The 12,514-nt window shown below is 38.1% G+C and overlaps 1 protein-coding gene across 6 annotated transcripts in view; it reads right to left on the bottom strand.

Annotated features, from left to right (window-relative positions):
* The window catches only part of LOC114058971 (dynein heavy chain 5, axonemal-like), a 157,743-nt gene that overhangs the window by 70,987 nt on the left and 74,242 nt on the right, over positions 1–12,514 (bottom strand). For 5 of the 6 annotated variants that reach the window (XM_027886895.1, XM_027886897.1, XM_027886899.1 and 2 more), the window contains 8 exons: positions 10,521–10,610; positions 10,186–10,422; positions 9,499–9,666; positions 5,349–5,555; positions 3,759–4,088; positions 2,223–2,429; positions 1,898–2,140; positions 955–1,109 (listed from right to left, as the gene is read on the bottom strand). In XM_027886895.1, the coding sequence (XP_027742696.1) occupies positions 955–1,109; positions 1,898–2,140; positions 2,223–2,429; positions 3,759–4,088; positions 5,349–5,555; positions 9,499–9,666; positions 10,186–10,422; positions 10,521–10,610 (1,637 nt within the window). The remainder of the gene's footprint in view (positions 1–954; positions 1,110–1,897; positions 2,141–2,222; positions 2,430–3,758; positions 4,089–5,348; positions 5,556–9,498; positions 9,667–10,185; positions 10,423–10,520; positions 10,611–12,514) is intronic. The other variant, XM_027886898.1, reaches the window with a different exon arrangement.

The following is a 12,514-nucleotide window of genomic DNA, read 5'->3' as shown; positions in this document are numbered from 1 at the left end:
CAGTGTCCAATTATGAATCTGCTGATACTGTATTCACAGCCTCCTGTGGCAAGTTACAAAGGCTGAGTATCTGCTTGTTAAATACACACTTTCAGCTACCTGCTTTAAGCTTGCCTCCAGTTAGCTTCAGCAAATGGACCTTTCCTAAGTGACTGAAATATATTTTCCTTATTAATGCATTTTGAATCTTGCAAGTCTAGGGACTCTGTTCTGTGACTCTTCATTACTTTATTTCCCTCCTTATTTTGTTCCCTTTGTTCCTTCCTTCTGCTTCTGGGACACAGGAAGAGATTGTGATACCTCTCTCTTTCTCTTTCCTTTCACCAGAAACCTCATATCATTATTCACAGACCTGATATATGTCTCTAAGGTATATTTCTCAGCATGTTAAATAGTTTACAAAGTGAAATACACTCTGCTGGTCCTTATTGCTTACAACAGTAAACCCTACATCAAAAGAGAAGCAGAAGGAAGACAGTAGTTATTCCACATCCCTTCAAATTTCTATTCATTACTCAATTTCAGCACTACAAAATATAAAAACATTGACAGCAGTTTTAGTAATACAGTCTGGCTACATAAGGATCTACAGAAACAATTACTATTTCCCCTGGCCTATCAGCATTTGCCTATTATGCTGCATATACCAGATGATTACTCCATGTTATTTATTCCATGTTACTTATTCCATGCAAAATTGTATTTTATTGGGATATCAGAAAGGTGCATTGCAGACTCAAATGCCCAAGGAAAGGCATACTTTATGTCAATAGCATAAACTCAGAAAAACAAAGACCCAGACTGTGCATTTGCACAGACACTTTTGATCAAAAATATAGTTTACAATGAGGGATGAAATGTTTGAGAGGTTTGCATTTCTTTAAGTTGATTCCAAGACATTTATTTCTATGGTAAATTAAGGAGCAAATGTCCATGTATGCTGCACTGTGTTACCTCGTTAAAGTAATCTGAAAGCTCTCATATCCAGCAATATATGATGCTAGTCTGGTCAGACTCTGTTTTCCAGATCCACCCACACCCACCAACAACGCATTTCCTTGTGGAGTTCGAATAATCCGTGATATTTTAATCAAATGGATGATTGCATCCTATGTATAGAGAGAAAAGGGGATGAAGACATGTAAAAATAATGCAATGTATAATCAGTTAGAAGCATGTCACCAAGTAACTGCCTCTCAACAGCTGGATGACTTCTCTGGAGCCTCTGCCTAAGACTCAGCCCTGTACTTACCAAAATCAACAGGTGACTTCCCCCTGACTTCAGTGGGCAGCAGGACTAGCAAAAGAGAAATGTCCTTATGCACTGCTTGTAGTCGGCAGAGCTGACAGAGCATACCCCTTAGAGGGCAGAGGAAAGAGTTGAAAGGCCTCCCCCAGCCTTTTAGCTGAGCTATTTACAGGCTCTCTCAATAGGCTGACAAAGTTAAAATGCAAGTACACTATCTACATTTCTTATTCAACTGCCATATTTATCTCAGAGCAAGAATTAATCTGAAATGCCCTAAAATCCTACCAGACCACCCAGTCTAAAGCTGAAGAAAGCATCATGCATCAAGACCTTTGAGAAAAAGGTAACTTCCAGGAAAGCAAGATGACAACGTGCACTGTATAAACAAACTAGTTGTGCTTTGAATTCTGCAAAGAATGAGGAAGACAAGATGAGGAACTGCAAAGAGATGGAATAATTTTTGGGAGTGTAGGCAGCTGGAGATGGCAGCATGGCTTTGTAGAGTTCATTTGTAAGGCTCTCTGGATGCAAAGCTAGCCATTCTGAGCTATCTCCAAAACAGTGTGATAGAAACATACAAGATCTATGTATCTGTATGTACAAAACACCAGGCACTTTCCGTATTAATATAATTACAAGCAGCAATACCTTGAAAAATACTAAATCCATCTTTGATCCTCTGACAGTTTCATTGTACTGTTGCATGAACATCTGTAATCTTTCAGCCAAATAATCCAAAGATGGTATAGGCTCATAAATTTTTGGAGCCTTCAACTCCGCATCATCAGGTTCATCTCCGGTATTCTCTGGGACATCATGCAAGAAATCCACAAAGTATAATTCTGTGGACTTATCTTCAATTAGATTTTCACCATGCTCTACAGAAACAATCTACAACAATACATTAAAGATCGGTTTAATAACGAAATATGTCATTGGTCTCTTTCTGTGGCAAATACTGAAATTTGCGTACCTTTTCCAGTGTATCTTCAAACCAGTCTTTATCACTTTGGCTGATGAATCTGTCTGCGATAACACGTCTGCATTCATGTTGGAACAAGGCTACCAAAACACTGATGCTCTGGCAGACGTCAGAAGTAACTGTAAGTATTCCTTGCCAAATACGACTCAGGTCTCGTAAATTGAAGATGTAATGAAATTTAGCTGGAGTTGGTAACATCTACAAAATAATGTCACAAACTATACTCAAATAACTGCTAAAGAAAAATATTTCTACTTAGTATTAAGTGAATATGCAAATTTTCACAAACTTCATTCTTGCGTTAAAGCAGAAACACATGTTTGGCATTTAAGAGGCAACGGTAAAAATGAACAAATGACAGTAGCCATGAGCAGCTCTTTAAATTCACACAGATTTCATCTGAGTTTCTTTGAATCCTTCAAGTCCCAGGAACATGCACTGAAGGGTAGCCAAGACAGGTTAGTTAATGATGGCATTGAAGGCCACAGTAAAAATGTCAGCACTGCTTAACCTGTGGCGTTGATCCTGCCCTTTCTTCCAGATCTTTTTTCATACTCTCTTCTGTCCTTTCCAAGAACATGTGAGTAAAGGTTCAGTAGGAAAAGGCAAAGTAGATGAGGAAAAGAAAACAAAATAAAAGAGCGCAGAAAAATGAAAAAATAATATTTGGGGGAAAATTTACAACTTAGCAAAATTTAGGTTTTCTCTTTAGGAAGTTAACTAGCAGTAATAAGCAGCATTTCTGTTGAATATACTGGTCAATATTGACTAGCCAATAGTTTCACTAGAAGTCTCTGTTTCTCCATGTAAGCCAAGTTTATGTCTACAATGAGTTGTTTGTGCAATTCTCACCAACCTTTTCAAGATTAGAAAATATTGTTGAACAAATCCCTATCTCTCCACTACTCTCCTCCACTTTTCTCATTCATGAACAAATTTGACACATATTTCTTTGCTGTAATTTTAATCTTTTCAAATTTCATTCTACACATATTTTTTTTTGTCTATTTCAAAGCCAAATTTGCTTAGGAATTTCAGTTAAATATTTTTAACAATCTGTTCGAAATGGAAAAAGTCAATATTTGGAAATTACTAAGCACCAGATTTCATTTGTTTGGAACCGATCCCCTCTCTGCCAAATTTGACTTCTTTTCTTTAATTCAGATCTTTAAAGTTTGTCAGAATCCCAAACATCTTTATAGAAGATTCCTAATTTTTTGTTTCTTGTTCCTTGTGCTCTTGATGTCTATGCGGCCAGAAAATCTCTCAGTCTTCCTATCAGCTATGCTTACTATATTATAGATATATAATGTGATTCTTATATTAGCTCTAGAAGACACTGCATTTGATTATGTTTTTAGTCAGCTAACGAGGTCCTGAGAGCAACCAATTCAGAACAGAGTCATTAGCAAGTAGTTACACACACTGGTCACAGCTTCACAGTATGCAATATGAACGCACACAACAGTACAAAAGGCATGGGTCAGATGCTTCAAGGGCTTAATAGATAATAATAGGAAATTTTACCTTTTCTTTTGTCATTTGCCAAACCTTTCGACTTGTAGATACTAATGCTGAAGCCAATTTACATATTTCTGCAGGGAAATGATGTTGTTCACAGAAATAACCTTCAGCTATTGTTTGAAATATTTTATCAATAGAGGAACTAGAAGGCAGTGTGCAGTTGTAGATGGTGAACTGGCGTTTCAGGCGCTGTGGGATGTCATTCCGACCTCCCCCCGGGTGAATCATAGCAGCTACAAACTGGATGTCAATCACATGCGTGAATTCTCCTGGCTTCTCCAAACTGTAGAAACCTTTCTGTTCCATCAGCTGTCTTACAATCTCATTGGTGATCTCAATATCACCAAAAAAAAAAAAAAAAAAAAGTTAGATGTTTCAGGGTTCTCAACATGCAGTGTGGCAGCCAAGCACTCAGATGCAGTGGATTGGCCACATGTAAGCATCATGTGATAAGTAGTTGTGGACATGAAGTCAGGCATTCAACTAGATTTGCATGATTTTAATTTAAGAAAATTCAGCACTTTAAGTTTCAAATTCAGACTATATATTCAGATTGACACAGGCTCTTATATAGGGACAAAGAATGGTTAACTTAGCACGAAGTATAGTCACACATTCAATTGTATAGAGGTAGTGAAAGAGCAGGATTACAGAGCTATACTGGAAGAAGGAAAGTTCCTTTTTCTCAGCAGTAATTTTTTTTTTTTTTTTAATTCAGATTTTCAGAGTATAGGTCTATAAGTATCAATACCTCAAGACAGTTTGCTAGTCTTGAATGTCAACTCTGATCATAGAATTGTTTAAGTTGGAAAGAACCTTTGAGATCATCCAGTCCAGCCATTAACTCAGCATTGCCAAATCCACCACTAAACCATGTCTCCAAGCGCCGCATCCACATGCCTTTCAAGTACTTCCAGGGATGGTGACTCCACCACTTCCCTGGGCAGCCAATTCCAACACTTGACAACCCTTTTGGTGAATAAGTTTTTCCGTAGTATCCAATCTAAACCTCTCCTACTGCAACTTGAGGCCATTTTCCCTTTTCCTATTGCTTGTTGCCTGAGAGAAGAGATCAACATCCACCTGGCTACAGTCTCCTTCCAGGTAGTTGACGAGAGCAATAATGTCTCCACTGAGCCTTCTTTACTCGAGGTTCAGCAGCCCTAATTCCCTCAGCCACTCTTCATAAGTCTCATTCTCTAGACTCATCACCAGCCTAGATTTTACATAATAGTAACTGCAATTTACAGTCCAGAGCAGATCAAAGTAGCAAATGCTTCCTTTCCCACTCTGGTTCTGAGAACTGCTAGTTTGAAAATTCTACACTCTGCATGCAACCAAATCCAAAAGGTTTAAAAGCTACAGTGATTGCACTTGTGGCTTGACACTGTCCCTGATCTTTTAGAAATGATAGCTTATTAGTCCTGTCCAAAACTGGCTTGGGGAAATTTTTTTTAGTAAACATACCTGGTCTAGCCCATATTATGATACCTTTTTCCTAAACTGTCCCATTTTCGCAACCCACAGATCAGTATTCCCATCTGCAAAAATGGTAAGACCACCAATTTTCAAATGTTAATGTTTTCCTTTTACCTGATCACCCCATTCATTAATCACAGGCATATTGATGTCATCAATAAAGACAGTCATTTTCTTCCCTGATGGAGGACCGTATGTGGTGCCCATTCTTTTATCTATGTAACTTTCTATGCTCCTTTGGAACATATGTGGTAGAGTTGCAGAAGAAAAGTTTAGGCGTTTGGTCACGTGAACATCAGGATCATACTTGCTTGTATAATTCTGCAAGACAAACCAATTTAAAGTAAAGTGCACCAGTAACTCCAGATGAATTCAGCCAAAAGGAGATGCAGACGTGCAGCAGCCCTGCAAAGATCTCAGTCCTGTTATTAACTTCAAAATCTCAAAACCCAGTTTATTTCAGATAAATATACCATCTGCAACTTGAAATTCAAACTGTTCGTTAATGTTTTGCATAAAGTTTCTAAGTATTAAAATTTATAAGGTTTTAATAGACTTCACTGTTACAACAAGCAGATATGTGCCAACTCAAGATGCAAAAAAACTTTGCATTAGCAATTGTCAGGACTTTTTCTAAATTCAAGCTGTTAGTGATGATCTATTATAGCAGACTGCAAGGAACAAGTGAAAAACCAAATCCTTTTTCATATTCACTCTACAGCAACACGTCTTACAATAAAGCAGTGTAAAGAAACGGTAGTTTAAAATTAAACCCAGTTATATCACATTTACTGATAGTTATCTAATCTTTTCTTAATAAGGAAAGGAATCCTTGAGTTTTATGAATATGTACAATTTCCACAGCTGCTGAGGATACCCTAAAGCAACGAAGTTTCACTCTTTGTATTTCGTAAGGCTTCATAATAAAAATATGGAGTCACACCACGGGATATATATATATATATAGCATAGAAAATATTTTGTTTAGGAAAAGTCCTGGGGCATAAAAATAGTATTAAAAAATCCATATTTCCAACATAGTTTCTTTTTAAAGATTCTTCTGCAATGATGACAAAGCTGAATATCATTTAAATTCTCATCTGTATAAGAGGGTTTGCTCTGTATGTATAAGAGGGTACCATTTTGGTACCTCAGAAAAATAAATCTATACCACTGCTGATGAAGTGCTGTAAGAACAATTCCAGTCAAACATACACTCCCTGTGACAACAGAAAGAAAGATACAGCCAAACACCCTCAAAATACTGTTGATTTTGTTGATATGGTGATTGCAGTTTAAGAAAAGGTGACCTTCAGAAACAGGTTTTTCTCAGACCTCACACAAATGACAGTTTACACATGCAGTGTATATGCAACAGTCCTGTATTGTAGAGTACTCTTGATAGAGCAGGTGCAGGTCACTGCTCAGACCTCTCTTCAGCACTCCAACGATTTGTACAAAGCTGATGTATCAGGTGCAGGTGCCCAGGGGTTGGCAGCGGGAGCTGTGGGGCAGCCCCTTCAAGCAGGGGACAGGGGTTCCTCATGCCAGATGCAGCCAGTTCCAGCCACCTCCAGCAGATCCACTGGAGACACTCGGCCTGTGTAAGAAAGGGCAAAATGCTGCCTGGAAGTTGAGAGAGAGAAGTGGGAAAAAAGGTGAGAGAAACAGCCCTGCAGATACCAAGGTAAGTATAGAAGGAAGGGCAGGAGGTGCTCCAGCAGAGATTCCCCTGCAGCCTGTGGTGCAGACCACGGGGAGGCAGGCTGTCCCCCTGCAGCCCATGGAGGTCCACAGGGGAGCAGATATCAACCTGCAGCCCATGGAGAACCTTACATTGGAGCAGGTGAATGCCCAAAGGAGGCTGTGACCCTGTAGGGAGTCTGAGCTGGAAATCCTGGAAGGACTTGCAGACCAACAGAGAGAGAAGCCCAGGCTGGAGCAGGTTTGCTGGCAGGACTTCTGATCCTGTGTACTACACTGGACTAGTACTGGAGTAATACTAATACTACACTGGAGTAGTACACAAAGAACTTCAGCCCTGGTAAGAACTGTATCTCGTGGAAGGAACCCCATGTTGGAGAAGGAAGCAATGGGAGGACAAAGGAGAGGCAGAGTGGAGCTGTTATGTACTGACCATAGCCTCCATTCCCCCATCCCCATTCACTACTCTGTGGGAAGGAGGTAGAGGAGTCAGGGATGAAGGAGTGAAGGTGAGCCTGGGAAGAAGAGGGGGGTGAGGAGAGGGTGTTTTTTGTATTCTCTTTGATTTTCACCAACCAATTCAATTTTTAATTCGAAATAAATTTTAAAAGCATTCCCCAAGTCAAATGTTTTCCCCATGACAGTAATCGGTGAGTTGAGATCTCCCTGTCTTTACCTCATCCCCTGTGCTGCTGAGGAAAGGGAGGGAACCAGCAGCTGGGTGGGGGTGTTGCAGCTGGGCGAGGTCAACCCACTGCAACTAGGAATTCTCCACCATTCAAAAAACATGCATCCGTTTTACTTATGATGGCATTTCAGAATGTTTACATGGAACTGTGATATTGCACAGTACATGAATGAGAACTATCTTTGAAAAAAAAGAGGTTGTAAAATGGGATTGTTTTTGTTAGTTAAACAATAAGAGAATTTTCAATTGACATATCAGATTCATATCAAATTTATGATTTTTTCAAATTGTGAATTAATAGTACAGAGAATAAAGATCACAAATTAAAATTCCATTATAAGTTCTTTTTTAAAATTATTTATACTGTTACCTTAATATTGAAGATTATTCAGATTAATTCAGATTAGTACCTTAAGTGTTCTATCTTAAAACCTCTTTGCTTTCTCCAACTGCTTAATCTGGAAATTTCTTTTCCACAAGGTGTAGAAAAGTAAAATTCTACAGAAGGTGAGAGCAGAAGGGGAACAGTTGTGAAGGCAGATAACACTCACTCCTAACCTTAAATGAGATCAAATGTCTACTGACATTATGCTCTCTTGTGTAAGGAACATACTCTGCTCTATAGCATAGACTCAGGGTAAGCAACTCCCAAGAATCAGCTCCAATTATTTTTAGGGACAGGAATGGCAGCTGAAGGCTGGAGGTTGCCAGTATCTGGACAAAATCCAGTATGCGGAATATCAAGACCACCACCCAGACCCCGCCTCTTCACTCTGCTAAAATAGTTCTCCAGCTGGTGCCAGGAACAGAAGTTGACATTACACCAGCATGCATGTTGGCATCGACAGCCAAGCTGAAAAAGTAGTATTAATGGATGCTGGCATGGGTACAACTCGCTTTATGTCAGGGCTCAGAAAGCACATGGCTGGGGGGCATAAAATGGCTCCAGATTTTAAGAAAGCCAAAGGTTAGTTTAGGCCAGTGTTTTTCAGCTATTTTCAATTTCAAGACCTCTGTAAATCCTCCAGTGGAGCTATAGATGCCTGTATGGCAAATTCAGCTGTCCCAACAGCAGATCAGTTTTATTTAGCTACCTCTCATTGATCAAAGAGTCTACAGACTCCTGGAAAACACAGACACCATCCTGAAAACTATTACTCTTACATTTTTTTTTTGAGTAAGGGATGCCAAGTTTAGTATGACATCTGAGTTTGTTCAGCCTTTCGATTATTGACTTTTCTGCAGTAAATCATTAATATTTGTAAGTGACATATGTTTAACCTGCATTATTTTATAATACAGAAAACATGCATTTATTAACTTAATAATAATCCTGTTATTTTCTTCTAAAGAACATAATGTCCTTTTCAGTAAAGAAATTGAGAGAGCAGATAATAAACAATAAATTTACCCTCGGAAAACCACCCTGAGTAAAGAAGGAAGTTCTTTCTTTTCAGTTTGGTTTCTGAGGAAAGACTGTGCAACAGCGGTGTACAAAAGATCAGTTCACATTTGGCACCACTGACAAAGCACAGGAAAATTAAAAATCTTCCAAGGATCAATATTTTCTTAGCAAAATCTTGGTTTGACCTCTCAAAAGAAAAGAAAGCATATGAAAGAGCATTTATCACATGACCTTGTGGCCACAGTTATCAAAAGTTAAAAGAAACCTTTATATTAAAACCTAGATACTTTGGGTTTTTTTGCTTGTAGTCCGTGTGAGTACTGGCAAAAGGCCTCAGTATGAATGCTAGTATGTAATCTGAAGAAAAATCAAACTACTCTTAGATTTCAATTTAACATTTGTGCCAATGTGAATTACTGTAATGTTATCATACAAATATATTACATATGTTTTTCCATTCCACCTACCTTAATCATAACCGTTTTTGCAGTTCCCTGTTCCCCAATTAGCAGAACAGCTTTTCCTTGCCTCATGATAGTGTGCATTAGAAAGTCTGTTCGAACACTGTCTACATTTGGAACTAGGATGGAAGTATATTCTGGTACTGAATCTTTAGGATAAATATATTCAGGGACCTGCATAAGAAAGAAACGCATGAAGTTCTGAGAATTTGTACCTGCCCACAGAATCACTTTGCATCAGAACACAAAAGCAAATGTACTTCATAAAATTTACATTAGCAAAATTTTTCTTCCTGAAAGCCAAGCATCCATTTATAATCAATCAGTGCCTTCCCAAGCTTTTCTAAAAGGGTGTTAGACTAACAGGATATTTTCATTCCACTATTCTCTAGTACACAAAAAAACCTTTTTGTTGCTTGGAGTTCTTAAACAGTAGGGCGATAGACAGCAGACAAAGCTAAGATCACTTCTGTTTCACTTCCAAAGCTATTTCAAATGCATGTTTCTATTCTCTGTCAAAGATATTTATGGAGAAAAGAAAAACATATTTCAAAAAAGAAACTCTCAAGTATTTGAAAGGATTAGTCTTCCTAACCAAGTTATGTAGGGTTTGAAATAATAAAATAATATGCCTCTTAGCAAATACATCTTGTATACTCATTTAGAAAGCTTAGCATGTTGCAGCATACAAACCTTCTTTGACCAGTGCTCCCACTGGCCACAGGAATCGATACCAAATTCAAACATGGTTTCTTCTCCATTCACAGCTGGTAGTTCTTTCACTGCAGAGTGCTTCCGCAGGAACAGCTCCATTTTCAGCTTGTCATCTGGTTCCAAAAGAGCTCCGGCTGACCACATCACAGCGAAAATGAACAAGCGAGCAAGATGTTTCTCACTGAGCTGCTTCTCATCTCGGTCAGACAGTAAGCCCTGCAAAGCAGATGCAATATGTAACTTCTGCTCTCCTTGAACAATGACCCAGCACAAATAAGAGAATCAGAGAAAGAAAAGAGGAATGCCATATCTACCTGTAGGAGGTCAATAGCTTGTTTGATGTACATGCATTCTAAAATCGACATTTTTGGTGTCACAGCAGAAAAAACAAAATCCATCACATCCTGGCAAGGAAAAAACATCATTTAAAGATTCTGTTTACCATTTTCAATGGTATGATTTATTCTTAGATTAGACCAATTTCTTAATTTTAAATATATTCTAAACTTTATCCCAAACAATATTTTCTCCCATTTCTGGGATTATAAATATTCAGTTAGATCATGATTTTTTTTATAACAACAACATATTAGAAAAATAACTTTGATGTAACACATTTAGAACTATTCATATGAGCTTCATAAAGGAATTTCCTGATGAACAACTTGAAGACTGCTTTTCAGTTACATCAGGGATCTGCCATTTATGCTCTCTACTGGAGATTTTAATCTACCATTGCCATTTTTGTAGCAGGAGGATAAAAGTACTAGAATTGCTGTAATATTATGTATATGTGTGTATATATATATACATATAATCACAGATGACAAGTTGGAAGGGACCTAGAAGGATCACTGAGTCCAATGCATAACCTCACCACTATAAATTTCTGTTTATCTGATCTGTTCTGACTGCACGATAATGTCACTCTTGAAACCGATACTCCCATTTCCATGCAGAATCCTGACAGGATCCAAAGGGAATTTCGGAATTGATTTTAATGGAACTTGGACTTTCCTCATGTTTCTTCATAGTGATGGCTGCCATGCCTGCCTTTGTCAAGTGTTCTGCAGCATCTTGAGTAAAGATTCAAATTGATGGAAAGTCCTGAGACTTGCAGTGCAGAATTGTTTTAAAATATCAACTGCCATCCATAGTACAGACTGATGTAAATTATAGCCCATTTCCACCTTCATTTAACAATCTCTAATATAATTCCCTCCCTATGGGTTCCATTTGCCTTCATAATCTTTGGAAATGAACACTGCATGCTCATTCTGAGAACTGAAAGTACAACAGGGACACTATGGGAGACACTAATTTTGGAGGAATTCCATTTATAGGCATCAGGGAGAGAGATAAGACAACAAAGACTTTTGATCACCCAAAGATGTAAACAATTACCTAGATATTTTTTAAAAATCACTGAGCTGTTTAACCACATACTCACCAGCTTTGTTTCAATTTTTAGTTTAATGTTTGCTGCTAAAGTTCTCCAAGAACCTTATGCTGATATTTATTGGCACAGAGACTGAATCAAGATTTTTACCCATCCTCCTGAGTTCCATCTCATTAGAATACCAAGTAACAAACACAACAAATATATATATACTGATAAAAAAATTCCCTTGAGCATCTTAATCTGGAGTAGGGCTCATGGATAAGTGGTCTAAAAAGATAATCTGAATGTGGGCATACATAGAATCATAGAATGGGTTGGGTTGTAAGGGACCTTAAAGCTCATCTAATTCTATCACCCCACCATGGGCAGGGATATCACTCTATCAGCTTGCTTTCTTTGTTATTTCTTGATGCCTAGCAAAAGCGCTTCCACTTCTGTCTGCTGTTTTTTGTGGGTTTCCCCCAAAAATTCCCTAGAGTGCTCAGTTGAGTAACTGTGGGGGTTGTGGATGCCACATAGGAGTGCCCAGAAGCAGTGTGGGAAAATAAAGTCTAAAGACCTTTAGAGTTTGGACCTAAATCTCACTGACATTCAGCTTCTTCATCTGTAAAATAGACTAGATGTCTCATAGGGCACTGTAAATTGTTCAATAATTGATTTGACACACACAGAATAAAGATATTTCATGCATCAAAGTATTCTGTACTGTCAAGAGCCCAATTTTCACCAGAACTAGTTTTATGGTGCTTATGATTCCACTGAGGTTTCTTATTCCAGTGAGGTAATTCTTATTCTTTGAGTTTATGAAAAAAAAAAAAAAAATCAGTTCCACACATGCTTGTATGTTATTACTACTACCATTTTTGAAACAATATATGCAAGATCAAGACAGAAATTTGCATGAAT

Source organism: Empidonax traillii, unplaced genomic scaffold (genome assembly GCF_003031625.1).
Source record: "Empidonax traillii isolate 1590-97213 ecotype Southwest subspecies unplaced genomic scaffold, ASM303162v1 scaffold196:size3368384, whole genome shotgun sequence".
Taxonomy (NCBI): Eukaryota; Metazoa; Chordata; class Aves; order Passeriformes; family Tyrannidae; genus Empidonax; species Empidonax traillii.
Note: the sequence above shows the minus strand (reverse complement) of the source record. Positions and strands in the feature narration are given on the sequence as shown.